At 51.2% G+C, this 17831-nt stretch overlaps 7 protein-coding genes and 1 non-coding gene across 8 annotated transcripts; 4 read left to right on the forward strand and 4 right to left on the reverse strand.

The window, feature by feature from the left end:
• Positions 1–33: 33 nt before the first annotated feature.
• On the reverse strand, positions 34–1065 carry N0V89_009855 (uncharacterized protein; the record flags this gene model as incomplete). Its single annotated transcript, XM_056218603.1, has 2 exons — positions 34–938; positions 993–1065. 2 exons carry the CDS (start codon positions 1063–1065, stop codon positions 34–36), a joined length of 978 nt encoding a protein of 325 aa, XP_056067868.1.
• A 541-nt stretch (positions 1066–1606) lies between these two features.
• Positions 1607–3357, reverse strand: N0V89_009856 (uncharacterized protein; the record flags this gene model as incomplete). The annotated part of the gene is made up of 2 exons (XM_056218604.1): positions 1607–2634; positions 3096–3357. The coding sequence occupies 2 exons, from the start codon at positions 3355–3357 to the stop codon at positions 1607–1609; spliced, it is 1290 nt and encodes a 429-aa protein (XP_056067869.1).
• A 680-nt stretch (positions 3358–4037) lies between these two features.
• N0V89_009857 (uncharacterized protein) lies at positions 4038–5216 on the reverse strand (the record flags this gene model as incomplete). Its single annotated transcript, XM_056218605.1, has 4 exons — positions 4038–4403; positions 4455–4833; positions 4888–5011; positions 5060–5216. 4 exons carry the CDS (start codon positions 5214–5216, stop codon positions 4038–4040), a joined length of 1026 nt encoding a protein of 341 aa, XP_056067870.1.
• Positions 5217–6106: 890 nt separating this feature from the next.
• N0V89_009858 (uncharacterized protein) lies at positions 6107–7633 on the forward strand (the record flags this gene model as incomplete). Its single annotated transcript, XM_056218606.1, has 4 exons — positions 6107–6374; positions 6691–7042; positions 7096–7301; positions 7356–7633. 4 exons carry the CDS (start codon positions 6107–6109, stop codon positions 7631–7633), a joined length of 1104 nt encoding a protein of 367 aa, XP_056067871.1.
• A 1099-nt stretch (positions 7634–8732) lies between these two features.
• N0V89_009859 lies at positions 8733–8876 on the forward strand. The gene has a single exon. It is a non-coding gene; the product is annotated as a tRNA-Leu (tRNA).
• A 2344-nt stretch (positions 8877–11220) lies between these two features.
• On the forward strand, positions 11221–12681 carry N0V89_009860 (uncharacterized protein; the record flags this gene model as incomplete). Its single annotated transcript, XM_056218607.1, has 1 exon — positions 11221–12681. The coding sequence occupies one exon, from the start codon at positions 11221–11223 to the stop codon at positions 12679–12681; it is 1461 nt and encodes a 486-aa protein (XP_056067872.1).
• Positions 12682–13797: 1116 nt separating this feature from the next.
• KEL3 (Kelch repeat-containing protein 3) lies at positions 13798–15879 on the reverse strand (the record flags this gene model as incomplete). Its single annotated transcript, XM_056218608.1, has 1 exon — positions 13798–15879. The coding sequence occupies one exon, from the start codon at positions 15877–15879 to the stop codon at positions 13798–13800; it is 2082 nt and encodes a 693-aa protein (XP_056067873.1).
• A 478-nt stretch (positions 15880–16357) lies between these two features.
• Positions 16358–17795, forward strand: N0V89_009862 (uncharacterized protein; the record flags this gene model as incomplete). The annotated part of the gene is made up of 2 exons (XM_056218609.1): positions 16358–17165; positions 17218–17795. The coding sequence occupies 2 exons, from the start codon at positions 16358–16360 to the stop codon at positions 17793–17795; spliced, it is 1386 nt and encodes a 461-aa protein (XP_056067874.1).
• Positions 17796–17831: the final 36 nt, after the last annotated feature.

Here is a 17831-nt window from a genome sequence, read left to right on the forward strand (position 1 = left end):
TTTATAACGATTCGCTTCCTCAGAAGACTAAAATTATCTCGATCTGAGCTGCGGGAGCAACTGCAAGGCGTTGGCAGTGAGGTCCATCCCATTATTACCCTTCCTTTCCGCCAGTACCTTCGCCCCAGCCACCGTGTGCGTGTTGATAGTCGGCGTCGGCGCATATGGGAAATCAGAGCCAAACAGAACATGCCCGGGCGCAGCAAAGTCCAGCAGCAACGGCAGCGAAAAGTCATTCCCGGACAACGCTGTGTCAAAGTAGAAGCTCCTAGCATCTTGGAGGAAGTCATCGGCACTGAACTGAGTGAGGCCGGCATCAGCCATCAAATGTGCAGCTCGAGTCGCCAGATACGGCAATGAGCCGCCGGCGTGTGGTAAAATGATCCTGACGTCGGGAAAGGCTCGCACCACCCCGGCGGTGATCATATCGACGGCAGCACGGGTCGTTTCGTGCGGGTAGTCGATGATCGGCTGGGGCAGGGATGCGTTGACTAGTCGTGTGTCGGCTAAGTGTGTAGGGTGCACGAATACAACGGCTTTGCGTGCATTGAGTGCCGCCCACACGGGTCGTAATACCTCATGGCCCAGGTACCGGGCGCCCGGTCCGTACCGCGTATACAATGTTACACCTTCGGCACCGAGAACGTCCAGCGCATGCTTGATCTCGGCAATTGCAGCGTCCGCATCATCTTCTACGGGCGGTAGTGCTGCGAAGAAGCCGAACGATTCGGGGTCGGCCTTACGGATGGCCGCAGCCTCTTCGTTGACAGCACGTGCGAGCGCGGCCGCTGGTGCACCTTGGAGGATACTGCAGCCGGGCGCCGTCACAGAGAGGATGCTGGTGCGGATGCCATGTGATTCCATGAGGCTCTTAGATGCCGCGACAGACCACGCGGGGAGCTTCCAGCCCGAAGGATCGCCCCCAGTCTCAGCGAGCGCTGTAGGCACTGATCAGCTCTGCGAAACGCCCGTCCCTCGGTCTATCGGCATACCTTTTGCATAGCATTCCGGAATGAAATGATGGTGGACGTCGATGCCTTGCGGTACTTCTGTGATCGGACCCATAGTGATTGACGAGTCTGATGATTGAACCTAGTCCATCGTAACCAAGTCCTTTTCAATCTTCATCTAGTTTGCGCCCTCAAGCTGTACGCCGAGTCATCCGGCCGACGTGAGGCTGATTGAACATTCAGTGGCTGCTCGGCCGAGACGAATCGACGAGGTCTCAGGCAAGACTTCAAGCGTAAACTTACAGCGCACCGCGATAAGCAGAATCATTGCCTGTGAATTACATCGTGGCGTGAGAAGCTCTTGGCTTATTATGCTGCCCTCAACAATGTGAAATCATCCATGGATCCTGCGGCAGGTGTACATGCACCGCCGCTCTTCTATTTTGCATGGCTGGGAGAAAGCACGTGGACAACAGTCACCTTAGGTAGTGAGCCTTGTGCATGAGGTGTTAAGGAAGAAGATCCTAATTGAGACGTATAATACAAGACTACCCATTGCCTTGAGGCCCTGGGAGCGCAAGTGAGGTTGCATCTGGCCCACCCCTAGCGCCATCTGAGAACTAGCGTCGCTTAATTAGCCCAGAATATGTGACGTTTCAACCTTCCATTGCCACAACTGCCTGTCCTCCCCGCTCGGCTTGCTTCTTCTTCACACTGACCCACGGCAAACCCAAAGCGAACAGCAGAGCTATACCACAGAATGGGATGGCCATGATAAAAACCTTCGATAATGCATCATTGTAAGCTTCAATGAGCGGCAGCCTGAATGCCTGCGGGACAAGTTCGCGCACGTCCGTCGCACCCGCTGCCAGAATCCCGCTCACGTTGGGGATTCTCAATTTCACCAGGTTCTGCGCGAGCTCGTTTCGCAGGACATTGTTGGCCACGGAAACAAATATGGCGCCAGATAGGCCCTGGGCGAAGAGCACTATTGCGCTACCGATAGAGATTAGGTCGGGCTCGAGAATTGCTTGCACCGCGATGATAGGCTGCTGCATTGCCATGCCCATGCCCGCAGACGTCAGAACCTGATATCCAGCCCATGTTGCAGTACTGGTGTCGACATGTAGCGTTGTCAGCAGCCCGCAACCAACACAGCCTATTGCACAGCCTATGATGGTAGGAGGGGTGAAGTAGCCAAGCTTATTGACGGCAATACCGGCGATCATGGAGAACACAAAACTTGTGGCCACATAGGGAGTGAGATCGACACCGGACTGGACAGGCGTGCGGCCACGTACCGCTTGGAACCAGTATGGCAGATAGTAGCTGTGCACGAGGAACGCGCCGCTGAGGAAGAACATGACACCAATGCTGGCGGCAACACCGCGATTAGCCATGATAGAGAGCGGTGTCAGTGCTTCAGCGCCTTTCTTGTGCTGCCACAGCCCAAACAACACGAAGCCAACACCTGATGCGACGAGAAGACCGATGATTCTTGAGCTGCCCCAGCGGTACTCAATACCGCCCCATTGGAGGACCAGCAGGAGCATCACCACCGTGGCGGTGAGGATGAGGTTGCCAATCAGGTCAAGCCGTAGGATGCGCGTTACGAAGCTGCCCTCTTGCCCGCGATTCGTCTTTGAAGGATGGAAGAATAGAAGAAGCAGGATCGTCGTCAGTGCTCCGACGGGCAGGTTTATGTAGAAACACCAACGCCAGGTGACATTGCTGGTCAAGGCGCCACCGATCAGTGGTCCGCACACAGACCCGATGCCGAAGCTACACGCACATATCAGCTAAGCTATTGGGGGACATGCATGGGAGTGCTTCCTTACACTGATCCAATCGCGCCCATATATACTGGTCTGGCAGCCAAAGACGTTGTCACGGCGATAATGACAAGACACCCGGCGAACACGCCTGCACAACCGATGCCTGCAATGGCTCGTCCCACGATCAGAACATCTGTGTTGGGAGCTACGCCGCATATCAGGCTGCCTAACTCAAAAACAAACAGTGCTAGAAGAAACGACCATCGGACATCGAAATGCGCAAATACGCGACCGAATGTAGGCTGAAAAGCGCACGCTGTTAGCAAATACTGTACAAATGATTAGCGCTGGAAGCAAGAGTAATGCCGACATTCGAGACTTGCCGCAGACCCGTACCATCCTGCATCATCTGGCGATTTGAACTCGTTGGTGATGTACGGTATCGCATTGGCGACGATAGTACGATCAAGTGCAACGAGAAAGGCAGCAAGGCTGATGCCCACCATAAGCGAGAGAAGGGCAAATGGCGAGATGTGCACGATGTCGGATTCGCTTGCATGCTCGCTGGGTGCATCGGCGGGTCTTTCGTGCAGCTCCTTTGTGCTGCTTAGCTCGTGGTTCGTGTCGGCCATGTTCCAAAGCGGTAGATCGAGATACCTGCGTGGTTCGTCGCGTTCCTATTTTCTCGTTGGCGCGAAGGTATAAAAGAGTAGCAGAGATCATTCCTAAGCAAACGGATCTGCTAGCTTCCGGGGAGCCGCAGCAGTTGGAACCGCTTGCTTGTGGACGAAAAGCGCACCTTCTTGTCTCTCGGCCGGGCGAGAGCCTTTGTGTAACACGCTGCACGTGTTACCTGCTTGCATCCTCACATAAAGCAGCTGCGTCTCAGACACCCCAAGGCAGTCAACACAACGTCTGAATAATGCTCACGACACAGCCACTATCAGCTGATTATGTCATGGGCGCGAAAAATATTGAAGGCTACTTTGTTCCTCGTGGAGTTTTGGCGACTGGGGACCAGTCAACTCCACTGGGTGCTTTTCCACGTGCATTCCATCAAGAGCTTGTACATCACACCGCCAAATAAATTGCTACCAGAGTACGTGTAATGAATAAAATATCTATCTATGGGGGGTGTATAGTAGTTTGGGCAGGCTTCTATGAGGGCGCCGCACGTGATCACGCTCTACCGGCCGAGAAACTGCTATCTACATACGCGAGCAAGATAAACCCAATTCGACCAAATGACGACTTCTCCAAGACTGCTACGGATGACTTTTTCAATTTGCAAGAATTTCCGCCGGCACTTCTTTCACGACACATGCATGCCGATCAGGGACTCGCCAATATACCCTAGGTCCGAAATGGAGAGCCTTGAGACAGCTAGCTCAAGCACGGAAATTCCTGTCATGTAAAGCCCCAACATGATGTTTGCCTTGAAAATCTTCCCGCCCGATTTGCGGTCGTTGAGGTCCAACGAGGCCACGTGCCAGATTACATTCACTGCCCAAACACCCAAGCCAAGAAACCAGAAGACAGGCGACATCTGCGCCCTCAATCCGGTCAGGGTGAAGAAGGCAATCTGGAGAAGACCCAAGAAAGCTAGGAAGAAGTGGACATGTTCTCCAAGCAACACTGCAAGGGACTTGACACCGGCTTTGATGTCGTCCGGACGATCCTATTGTAAATGCTCATTAGAGATTGACGAATGCTAGTGATGATAACTTACTTGTTCAGCATAGAAGAGATCAAAGTAAACAACCCAGCTTGCCGTAGCAAAAAACAGGGGCAATCCTTGGCTGAGCGTGGTCAAATCGCCGGTGACAGAGGCCCACCCCGGAAACACGGCCGCGCCAATGATGGCACCAAGCACGATTTGTGGGAAAGAAGTTATCCGCTTCATGAAAGGGTATATCATACTGAGAACCCACACAGGAGCGAAGGTCCATACACCGGCCTCTCCGAGGGTAAGGTATGTCACACCGAATACCACCGGCAGCCACGCTAGCAATGCAACATAGGCTTCTCCGACGGTCAACATACCAGCTGGTAGAGGGCGTACTTTACAGCGCTCGACCTGCTTATCGAACTCGACGTCGCAGATATCACTAGGAATAGTGGTCAGCTGAGACTCCGTGCGTTCTTAGGGAGCCATCTCTTACTCCCAGGTGCAGAAAGCGCAGTGTGTTACTGTCACGCTGCTCCAGATACCGAAGAGTATCCGCGCCATCTGTAGAATACCAAGGCGGATATCTTGTGTGCCGGCTGAAAGACATAATCCCCATACTGCAATACATCAGCCGACGCCCACGTGGAGGAAAAATTTAAACCGACCAGCTGGGTACCAGCACAGCCATGCTTCCTTTGTGTGCAACCGAGCCAACTGCCAAATTCCTTTGCGAAGATCTCGTTTCGATTCTTGATTAGGTATTACGCGGACAGAGCCGGTCTGTTGCTTCCTTAAAGTGACTGTGTTGGTTTCGTTACCCATGATGCTGTCTAAATGATAATATGTTTCGAAATGCATGTTCAGCTCGATATATGAAATTTATTCTTCTATTCCAGATTTCCAGGTTCATTTTAGCTTGACAGTTACCAAACATGGTGCTTTCGGCCGATAGCCGTACCACAGATAGTCCAAGACACCGCAGGCAGCCGCACGTGGACCCGGCCGAACCACGACTTGGGCTGAAACTTCGAGAAGTGTGATCACTTACCAGGGTTTGTTCTAAGCTTACGCTATTCTTGGAATGTCACTGTACCACTTTCATCGCGTGGTACCTCGTGTACGGCGAAGTATGCGAAGGCATGGCGCAGGCGATGGATCAGTGCGGCGTTTGAGGGCTCAGGCGATGGATCAATGTGGCTTTTGAAGGCTCTCGGACAATGGATTGGGGGCCTTCTGAAGAGCATAAGGACTTTGGATCGTCTCGATCTTTTTTCTCTGCATTCTTAGTTCCAATATCTGCTCTCTCTTTTCCAATTAAAGCTGCCATGTTTTCCATCACCACGTGGGCGTCGGCACTAGCCATTGCTGGTACTGCATATGCAGGTCCAACAGGGTCGTACCCTACTGCGTCCAATAACGCCTGTTCCAAATCCCTGGGTTCATTTGGACTACCTTCTGCTTGGTCGAGAAATACCACATGCTCGGGAAATGCACGTCAGACGTGCGGCGTCTTACAATTCCTCTTCCCAAGCAATGAAACGTTCACAGGCGGATCACAGTACTACCAGCCCTTGGTGGAAGTTCCATAGTAGGCTGACCTATTGCTTTGTACCAAACCTTGTTACTAACCTCGATCTTACAGCTCCGAGGTATGCTGGAAGGATCCTGCTTGTTTTGTGACGCCAAAAACAAGCGACGATGTGTCTCTGATCATGCGTGTCTTGACAGCGACAAACACCAAGTTCGCCGTCCGCAGTGCAGGAAATCTGGACATTCCCGGTTGGAATGCTGTCGGAAGCGATGGCGTCATCGTTGCACTTGAAAAGCTTGACAAGAAGGTTCTGAGCGCCGACAAGAAATATGCAACTATCGGAACAGGCCAACAATGGAGGTCTGTCTACAAATGGATTGAAGATTTTGATGTGCAGATCATTGGAAATCGCGAGCCTCAAGTTGGAGTCGGTGGCTTCCTTCTTGGCGGTATGAGACCTCAGGACTTTTGCTCAGGCACTCTTACTGACAGCTTGTGAAACAGGTGGCATCTCTCTGTTCAATGACAAGCAAGGATTAGGGATGGACCAGGTTGTTAGATACGAAGTAGGTTTTGGCAAGCTCCTGTTTTGTTATGGACAAAGCTGACCTGATAGATCGTTCTGCCAAGTGGTAAATTGGTCAATGCAACCATCGACGAGAACACGGATTTGTATAAGAGTTTGAAAGGCGGCATGAGCAACTTTGGTACGGGATTCCCGCTTGTATACTTTGAGTCTTTAATGCTGACGGGACACTCCCCAAGGTATCATCACGGAGTTCGAAGTCATGACCTCGAACATCGTAGACATAAACTACGAAGTCAGCCTATATGCCCCGAACTCGACGAGAGCTATCTTGAAAGCATATGTCGACTTTCTTCACGAGGTCGAAGGTGGCACCGGTGATGCCAGCATACAGCTTGAGATGACGCCGGACCACACCCTGGTCTTCTATGGTCACGTCGGCCATGTCAGTTCCGCCCCGGAATTCGCACCCTTCCGCTCGATCCCTGTCATGACGCCTTTCATCCCCCCAACGAATGGCACGGTGGCCCAATTGCTGTTCGCTGCCGAAGGCTCGTCTGGACAAGGGCCAAACGGTGCAAGCCCTGGCTCGTAAGTTTGCGCTATTAATCCTATCCCAAATGCTCTCGCTTACTCTGATACAGATACTACGGCACCTCTGTTGCACAAAAGGTACCAGATGCGAACCTAACGCTTGAGGCATACAACGAATACCTCGCCGCTGCAAGCATCCTGGAACCTGGCATGAGGTTAGTGTTTTCGCCCCAGGGCTTCACATCCGGCCTAGTCAGATCAGGTCGAGCGCGCAATGGCGGTAACGTAATGGGACTATTCGAAGGTCCTCAATTCTGTGAGTGTAGTATTATGGCTTCTGCATGAACAGATGATGCTAACAGTGTACCAGGGCACGACGTATACGTCACATTCCCCGATGTGAACCAGTACGCACTCGCACAAAAGGCAGTTGACCAATGGACTACTGCTGTCACAAAGAAAGCCAAGAACGAGGGCGTCCTCTTACCTTACATCTATGCCAACAATGCCAACGCTCATTCAAAGGTCCTGAGCAGTTACGGCAAGAAGAACTTCGACTTCATCAAGAAGACCGCTAAAAAGTACGACCCAAATGGTATCATGCAGACGCTTCAGAACGACGGTTTCTTGATCAGGAAAGAAGCGTAGTCTCGGTATTAACATAACGTGCTTTTGTTTCAACTGTACACACTAGGGGGACACCTTTCTTTTGTCGTCTTGCGTATCTGTATACTGGAATCCTGTCTTTCTCTAATCCATTACTCAGAGGGATGTGCGATTTGATTTTATGTCAGATGGCGGCTCTTTATGCTTTTGCGTCATACTTCGCTTGTTTTGGCTGTATATACGCAATCTAAGTTCTTCGTGTACACGAGTCAATGAAATCATACAGTCTCGTATAAAATGTCGCAACTCAAATGTTGTTTTCAAAAGGGAAAGTAAATACACCATTCTCATTCTGTTCGTCTAGTCTATGGAGGGACTACATCATGTGGACAAGGCCATTGTGAGTTGATGAGACAGTGTCCGGATAGCATCAGCAACGTCGCTTACATCACAGTGGGCGACACTGAAACCTGAAACGATTCTCGCACCAACATGAGAAACGTCCATACAGTATCAGGTCGTAGCTTTGAACACGCACTATAGCGTAAGTTACCTTACGCTATATAATCATATACGTAGAACTAGCCAGCCTCAAGCTCGACAGGGTATGTTAGGATGAGTCGGCGCTGAGTAGTTCAATTGTCTGTGTCGGCCACTGTGGACTTTAATCTTCTACTACTCCGTGTCAGTCCACACTCCCTACAATACTCCCAACATAGGAGCGGAGTCCGAATGATATGCTGTGGGTACACTTGAATAGGAAGTCGAGGTTTGTACCGGAGATGGACTAGATATGTAAGGGAGATATTTTACCGCGCACACTGCACGTTTCTCGGCCAAAAGCCCCATCAACGCATACCTAGACATGACTCAAGCCTTGAAAAATGCTGGAGTAGAAATGCTCGCGTGTTGGAAGCGGGTACCCACATAGTGGGGCAGAAGGAAAAAAGTCTTCTTCCATAGTCAACTTAGCGAGGTGGTCACTAGTAATGTAGCTAGCGCAGAGCTATCTTCCAGCTAGTCTAACACAGCGGACCGGTGCGGAGTACATAGCACAACCTGTATCTAGTGTTTTATATGTTTGCGGGTATATTAATTGTATAAATTTGAGTAACTTCATCAATCACATGATCTCATATAGGGTGAGATGGCCGAGTTGGTACGTTCATCGCCTATCTGTACAATTCTGGTACTAACTTCCAAAGGTTATGGCGCCAGGTTAAGGTCTTCTTAACATCATTTCCTGGTCACGAAAGTGGCGTGGGTTCGAGTCCCACTCTCATCACTATCGTCTGCTCGTTCAGAGCGGGTTTCGGGATTTCTTCCATCTTTTCAGCATCGGTGGTTTAGTGGTAAAATTAGCCGTTGCCAGAAACAGTTCATTGAATTGATTCACAACATCGGCTAGCCCCGGGTTCGATTGTGAGTCTGGTCAATTCCTATCTTAAAAATGCATTCACTAACAATTAATCAGCCCGGCCGATGCATATCATCATTCATCTTTCTTTTTGGCAACCTTCCTATACATCTTTGAATCTAGACCATCCAACATAGCCCCGGGTTTGATTCCCGGCCGATGCATTTTTTGGAGTTTTTGCGATCGATGAGTCTGGAATGGTGTTGTCGCGATCCTTTTTGGCTCTGAAGCGTGAGTGTGGAGAGCCCCTGTACCTCGAAATAGTAAAATTACGTAGCCGTCCCTGGAACCGGAAAACTGCTCTAGGATTTTCACCTCGTATCCGTGGTGCTTGAGCATGACACCATTTAGAAGCCCTGCCATCGAGCCGCCGGTCTATGTCATTATCAGGTATGACTTTGAGAACGTAAACAGACTTACTATGATCACGTCTTTGACCATGGTTGCGGCAGTGAGGCGCAAAGAGAGCCATGAACCCGTTGTCTCGGTGGTACGTGGTCGTGTAGAGCGAGGAATATGAGATTACCTGCGGGTACGGATGTGGTGGTCTCGTTCGACCAGGGACCCAGAGTTGTGCCACAAACACACATGCAGATGAGACAATTGGATTAGCCTCATTGGGAGGTCGAGCAGGCTGTGCCACACACACTCACCAAATATAAACATCATCGATGTTAGCCCGACCGTGTATGTGATAGAACAGGTAGTCGTATCCAGGTACGGAACGGAGAACTCATGCATGTCAGCAACGTTTTCGAACCGCAGCCCTTACGCGCAGGTGGCGTGGTGGCATGGATATGAAGTTATGACACTACCGAGCATGACCACGGACAAGGGCCTCAGCACCGCTGCTGACAGCTCGACTAAACCACTACTCCATAACCCCCATGCAGAAAACTTCTTACACTTCCGCAAGATGCTCAAGATGGCGTCAAATATCCTTTGGATGCTACCAGCCCTGGTCGTCCGGCCCGATGACAAGAAGCGCTCGAGGTTTTTCAAGGACGCTGAGAACCGAGAACGCATCTGTGAGAAGTACTACATTCGAAGAGGACCCAGGTCCACTCTTGCACGCAGCGTTCGATGGCCTAGGTCAGATACTTTGGCGATTCCGGACATTGCGGTCGAACCGGAATCTCCGAATCTGATAGCAACTTGTTCATTCTACGACTCACAGAGGACATTGAAATAAATCAGAGGCTACGGAGAGCATGATGTTATCGGTGCTTTGCGCAAAGAATATGCCACCTCCCACGGCGCTGGAATAAGAGATTAAGAATCAACCAATACATGTACTATAGGCGGTGAATCATAGGCTATATTTTGTTGAACTCGTCTTTTTGGGCCTGGTAGAGCCTAAAATAGAGTACTAAACTGTCAAAATAAGTGTACCAGAGTAGATAGGCCAATACTTCACTTCCTATAGTAAACTTTTGGTCAAATATTCCTGATCTCTTATTCCAGTGCCGTGGGAGGTGGCACATTCTTTGCGCAAACGATAATAGCTGTGCCCCGCGACATACGATTCTGGGATAAGGAGCTCCAGCTCACCGCTCAGACGCTGGGCATGCTTGACACCCACTCGTTCGTCTAGGCTGCGGTCAGAAGCTTTACTAGCGAGGCGATGTGATCTAGTTCATCGCATAAGCATTTACACATCTCGACTTTGGGTTGGTATATACTGACAGATACTGTCATCGTCTGGTGAAGCGGCATAGTCCACATTCCTGCAGCCGAAGTGAGCAGTATGTATGGTAGAACCACGGTGCAAGTCTCCCAGTGAGAGCCCTGGGGCGCCGCTAAGCTCTAAAAGCCTAGATATGGTGGGTTGAAGAGCTTGACTCTTTTCTACGAGATCCATCGAGAGGGAGTGTTGGTGGAGAAAGTCAACCCAATGAGTGGGCTTATCAAGACAAGCCTCGGTTGTGCGCCGCTGTTCACGCCGCATGTAATATAAATAAGCCCAGGGCCACCGAACCACATACGGATGCCTGCAGCGCGTGGTATGTGAGCGTTACAAAAGGAGCGTCCACGCACTCCGCATGCAATGTTCAGGCCTGATCACAACATGACTTTCATCAATTTGACCTTCAAATTCTCTGACCTTCTGGTCCTGCTGATCATACTGTTTTGCAGCCGGCTACTGTTCTATCACATTTACAATCGATACATCCACCCACTTGCATATATTCCGGGACCATTCTTTGGCCGAATGTCGCCGTGGCCCTCGACGTTGCATGCCTGGAAAGGTGACCGACATCTATGGCTGGAGCACTGCTTCAAAGAATATGGGGACAAGGTGCGTGTAGCACCTGACACTGTCCTCTTTCGCAGCCCCACGGCCTATCGCGACATATATGGCAGCCGTGCGAACGTGCGGCGGGCCGACTTCTACGATGCTCTGAAGCGAGAGGAAAACCAATACAGTACGATCACATATATGGATAATGCTAGCCATCACAAAAGTCGGAGACTATTAGATCTGGCGTTCACGAATAAGTCTCTCAGAGCCTCCGCAGACTTCATGCAACAGCACATCGATCGGTGGCATGAGCTTTTGACTATCGACAGTGGTGACGACTGGACACCTCCTTTCAACTTCACGGACCGTGTAAACTTCCTGGTATTCGATATCTTGGGTGACATCTGCTATGGAAAGTCGTTCAGAACCATGGAACCGGGCGAGAACTCTTTCAAGGCTATCCCGCGTGCAGCAGTCAGGCTAACGACAGTACTGTACGCCATCGCGAAGTCACCCTTCCTACATCTTGTGATATATTTGAGGCCGCGAGGACTGTCACGCCTATTCAGAGCAATTCGACCCAAGCAAATAGTAGTATTCGATGATTTCGTTGACTCCAGCATTGAGCAACGAATCGCACGGGAGATAACCGCTAGATCTTCGGCCGAGGCGCGCCAGGATATGTTCCACTTCATCTACAATGCGAAAGATAACGAAACAGGCGAAGCGGCTTTCAGAGATGAGCGGCTCGTCGCCGAATGTCGACTTCTCGTAATTGCTGGTTCGGACAGTACTTCGGTCACTCTATCGGGCCTATTCTTCTACCTATCGCATTACACGCAGGCCCTGAACAGCCTTCGAAACGAGATAACAAACACTTTCGGCATGGCAGAGGATATTGCGCCTGGCTCTAAATTATTGTCTTGCAAGTATCTAAGGGCCGCAATCGATGAGGCAATGCGAATGTCGCCTGCCGGGCTGTCCGAGCTTCCAAGGCAAGTGTTGCCCGGTGGCACAGAGATTGATGGCGAGTATTTTCCAGAGAACACCATCGTCGGAACGGCGGCTTGGTGTGACGGGTTCAATGACCAGGTGTACGGCGACGCGGCTGTCTACCGACCGGAGCGCTGGCTTGTGGACGACACCAATTCCGCGGAAGACGTCTCGCGAATAAGGGCAAACTTCCACCCATTTGGAATTGGACCACACAACTGTGCAGGCACGAATTTTGCGCTGCAGGAGCTGATGCTTGTTGTGGCTAAAACGGTGCATCGATTTGATTTCCGGCTTGCATCGGAGTGGGCCAAAGGTGCAGGCTTGCGGCACAGGCGCGTGATCGGGGGAAAGGAGGTTCCGCAGTTCCAGCTGCAAGATGCGTACATAACTGTAAGGGATGGACCAATACTGCAGTTTCGAAGGCGACATATTTGAGATACTGGCTCATGGGCCTTCGTGCCGCCACTAGCCTTGCGACAGCTAGATATGTAATTTGAACTGTCAAATCCGACAAACAATTTGTGATCTTTCATTTGGATGCTGCTATGCACGTAGCATTTCGTCTCTACAGCTGTCGGTTGCTTGACCACTTCCTGCTAGTCTCTACAACTCTACATTTCCATAACGAAAGAAAATGCATGGAGGCCATATGTTCGGTTCAGCCTACTTCCGGACCGGGGAGCTGCGCGGAAGGGAAATTTGTTGCCGTCCCCTTTGAAAGCCCAGTAGTGGTTGGAGTTGACTATAGCTACGTGCGGGTTTCGATCGAAGTATGGAGATGTGGGATAGGCTGAAATGGTTGCTCCCTCTGCTGCTTCAAAGGGTAGGTATCAAATGAGCAAACGGAATGAATACTGGAAGGATGTTGAAGTAAGTAGCAGTATACTGCATATTTGGTAGAGAGTTATGTTGCGGTACCGATGTGCTGTCGATGGACGCTTCCCAGAAGTTCTTAACAATGGTGATGTACGCCTTACGAACCTACCAATCTGTCCTTCGACTGTAAATGACTAGCGCATAGGATACAAGTGAGTTCTGCACCGTGGTTCTATCCCGGCCGATGCAATATTTGGCTTTGCTGTAGGGTGTTGCTGGGGAGGAGGGGGAGATGGTTGGAGGGCAAGTGTGTTTCATGTGATACTGGACTAATTCGAGCCAGTCAGAGTTTTCATATGGTCTTGAGAGATCTTGACGAGCTCGATTGCTATTCTGCTTAGTAAATTTTTGTGGCCTCTAAATAGCTTGTTTAAATGTGTTTGGTTAGGTCTCGAAATGTAGCGATCACTTCTCAGCGTCAACTCCTGAAATATCACCTGTTGAGCTTGAGGCTAGCTATACGCATATAAACACATAGCGTAAGGTAACTCGCGCCATAGTGCGTACTCAAACCTGCGACCTGATACTGCATAGTCGTCTTTCATGTTGGTGCGAGAATCAATTATAGTTTTAGTTTCGGCCGCGGTGGCCCATGGGCCACAAACTTGACTCTAAAATGAAAACTTGCTAGGCTACGACACGAGGTCTCATCTGAACCCATCTTTTGGTAACACTCTATCGCCTCCTCCCGACACCACCACCACCTGCACCACCTTCTTTGTCAGCCAGACTGACAACCTCACCGATACCCGCAGCCTCCTGCTCATCCTCCAAGGTGCGAATCTCCTCCCTGCAATCCCACCATTTCTCTTCCGCGCGATCAAATGCCGCCTTCTTTATCTCCTTGGGTGACTTCGTCTGGCCCGCGGCTCCATAGCTCATCTCGTCCAGAATGACATTCTGCCAGGCCTCAGAAGTGCGCTCATAGAACGCGCGGCGAGATTCAAAAGGTCGCGGGTGAGGCAACGTGTCCGTGAGCGCGGAGATCTCCTCCGTGGTGCCGATGTCTTCTTCGGGCGTGTCCTTGGTGGGAACAGCGACGGGCGAATCGGTGACGCTGGTTGGAGCTGTGGAGGCGGAGGCAGATTTGTCTTCTTCATCCTCATATTCCTCGTCGTAGTCGTCGTCTTCGTCTTCGTCTTCCTCCGAGTCGGCTTCGTCTTCGCTGCCCTGCCAGTCTTCTAGCTCACGCTTGAAGATCTCGACCACGCCGTCTAGATGGTTCAGATTGAGTGACCAGAGCTCGTCGAATGTGAATTCGCGGTCGCCTTTCTCAAAAGTGCCGCCGTAGATGTAGAGCGTATCGCCCTGCACGGTTAGAGCAGCGTTGAAACGGGGATGTGGGAACTCGTAGAGGCGCGGCTTCTCAGGGCGCGTATCTTCTTCTTCTTCCTCCTGCTCCTTCTCTTTTGGCTCTTCTTCATCGTCGGATGTCGGTGCTGCGACGCCTCCCGCCTTCATTTCAAGAGCTTTGAGATTGGCGAGGAGCTCTTCTTCATCAGCTCGCGCACGGTCGCGACGGCTGACGTTGGCTTGTTGTGCGGCTTTCTTGTTCGCATTTGCTTTCGGACGACGCAGGTTGAGAGGCATGTAACGATTGCGGTCGATGTTCCATACGAAGAGTTGGTTGAAAAACTCAGAGTCAATGCCTTCCTCGCTCTCCTCGACATCGTGAACACCACCAAACATGATGCCACGGCCTTTGTGGAAGGCCATTGTCGCGCCTGCACGAGACGGGTTTGGTGTATTCGCGGGGCGTTTGCGGCGTTCCCAGGATATGGTTGGTAGCGTGGTCGAGGGCTGATCCGCTGGGGGAGGGATAATGCGTATGAACCAAGTGTCTTCATGCACTTTGGGCTTCAAGACCATGCGCGCACCTCCGCCAACACTTTGTTGCTTCTTGCCTTTGACTTGTTGCTGTTGCTTGCTTTTAGCCTCTGTCCTAACGCGAGAGTAACCTCCGTAAAGCACAGCTCCCTGATCGTGTGGAAGCAACGTAAAGCTCGAACGCGCATCGGGAACAGCGCGTGCCGACTGCAGCTTCGGTGTGTGCCAGGCAAAGTTAATACAATCGTATATCCAAATATCATTGAGATACTTTGTGGTAGCAGACGTGTCCTGGAAACCACCAAACAGGATGATGTACTGTTTGAATCCCACCATACGATGCCCGCTCCTAGCTGGCGGATTCTGAGCCTTGCCCTTAATCTCGATACGCGTCCACTCGCGGCTTTGCGGGTCCAATCTCCAGAAATCGTTGTAATGGTAAAACGTTCCCTGTTTTGGAGAGCTGAATTCGCCACCGAACAAATATATGTCTTTCGTGTTCGCGGCTCTGCACCAGGCATGTCCAGAACGCGGAAGAGGCGAATTCGGCGAGGTGACCTTGTTCCAAAGATCTTTCTTGATATTATACACGAATAGATCGCTGTAGAAGTTGACTGTGGCACCGTTGTAGTATTCGCCGCCGTACAGAAAAAGCTCATTCTCGTTTGCCGGGTTGCCTATTATCAAACTTGAAGTTCTCGCTGATGGTGGGTCGCACGGCACTTCAGTGATGGCGAGATACTGTTCCTGCTCTTTTGCATACTGTGCAAGGACTTCATCGAGATCTACCGATTCGGCATCTGAGTCTACATCCTTGTTCTTGGTTGTTTGCTTCTTGTCTTTCTTGCCGGCTTTCTTCTCTTGCTTTGCTGCTTTTGCTGCTTTCGCGGCGACCTTGTCACCCGATTTCTTCTTCTTGTCTTTTGCCATAATATGTTGGCCTAAATAGTTTCCGAAAAAGGAGTATTCGATCAAATTGTGGACACGCCTCGACCTCGCCACACGTGGATCGATTCCTGCAGCTCGAAATTAGGGCTTATCTAGCCTTTACTCACTGTGAGGGCAGGACCTGCTTGTGGTGAAGAAATACAGTTTGGTCTTACGAGTGTGCGATCGAGCTTTAGGTTCTGCCGTCGTTCACGCCAGGATTGTCATTTGACGAGTTTGGCTTCCCCGCTAATCTTTGGGAGCGCTTGCCGCGTCGTGATAGGGAGCCCCTCCCCTTATCGATAAAGCTGTTACCCAACTGTCAGCACGCCACTACCTCTACCTCTACGTTCACTGTTTACGATCACAGCGAAAACAAACACAGACCACGTGGCTGGGACTAATATTCTCGTAAATCCCAGAAAAGTGAACAAGAAGGCTGAAGGACCCATATTTCGGCTCAGTACATTCAGGAGGCAACATGATCCAAGCCGCCAAAATCCTCGAGCAACGGAGCCATCTCGTGCCAGGAAAGCTCCGCATAACAGAGCACTTCTTCCAAGTCCCCCGTGATCACTCCAACCCCTCCTTAGGAACAATCCAGCTCTTCGCCCGCTCAGCCCGCAAACTGTCCAAACCGGCAGACCCCTCCACCCCAGAAGACCCCGCAAAATCGCAACTCCCATGGCTCCTCTACCTCCAAGGTGGGCCCGGCTGTGAATGCGCACCGCCCCAAGACAGCAAATGGTCTTCCTTCCTCCTAGACAAAGGCTACCAAATACTGTCCATGGACCAGCGCGGCACCGGGCTATCGACTGCAATTTCGCAGTCCTCACTGCAATTGAGGGGCGACGAGAAGGTGCAGGCTGAGTACATGAAGCACTTCAAGGCCGACAGTATTGTCAAGGATGCGGAAGCTATTCGGAAGGCGTTGACTGCTGACTATCCCGAGGAGAAGAAGAAGTGGAGTATAATGGGACAGAGCTTTGGCGGATTCTGCAGCGTGACATATTTGAGTTTCTATCCTGAGGGGGTAAAGGAAGCGTTTGTGTTTGGAGGGCTGCCTCCGCTGACCAGTGGGCCGGATCAGGTGTATGACAGGATCTATCCGAGGGTTGAGAAGAGGAATGAGCAGTATTACGCCAAGTATCCCGAGGATGTGGAGAGAGTACGACGGATTGTCAAATTTCTGAGCCGGTTTGGTGATGAGACCGTACGGGTACAGGGTGGTGAAGGGCATCTAAGTGCGGCTCGCTTCCTCCAGCTGGGTATCAACTTCGGGGCGCACGGTACATCCCTCTTCCCCTCTCCACAACATCGTAGATCCCTAACGTGATTTAGGCGGCTTCGACCGTGTCCATGAGCACGTTCTACGCGCAGACAACGATCTCACTCTCTTTGGCCACCTCACACGCCCAACCGTCCTCCATATCGAGCGCACCCAGCCATGGGATACAAACGTCATCTACGCCCTCCTCCACGAAGCCTGCTACTCTTCAGGGGTCGCCTCCAACTGGTCCGCCCAGCGCCTCCTCTCAAAGTACCCCGCCTTCCATCACACGACCACCGTCAATGACCCCTCCAAACCTATATACTTCACCGGCGAAATGATCTACCCTTTCATGTTCGACACGTACCCCGAACTGAAGAAGCTCAAGACGGTTGGGGAGCTGCTTGCCAGAGAAGAGTGGCCGCAGCTGTATGATGTGGAGCAGCTGAAGAAGAACGAGGTGCCTGTGTACGCCGCGACGTACCTTGATGATATGTATGTGGACTTCGAGCTTAGTACGGAGACGGCGAGGACGATCAAGGGGTGCAAGACGTACGTGACGAACGCAATGTACCACAATGCTGTCTCGGCGAAGTCCGATGATGTCTTGAAGGCCATATTCGAGCTCAGAGATGATGTTATTGATTAGGCGGACTCGAGATCCGGTAAATTTGAGGCAGCATCT

Source organism: Didymosphaeria variabile (assembly GCF_027946475.1).
Source record: "Didymosphaeria variabile strain IMI 356815 chromosome Unknown scaffold_7, whole genome shotgun sequence".
Classification (NCBI taxonomy): Eukaryota; Fungi; Ascomycota; class Dothideomycetes; order Pleosporales; family Didymosphaeriaceae; genus Didymosphaeria; species Didymosphaeria variabile.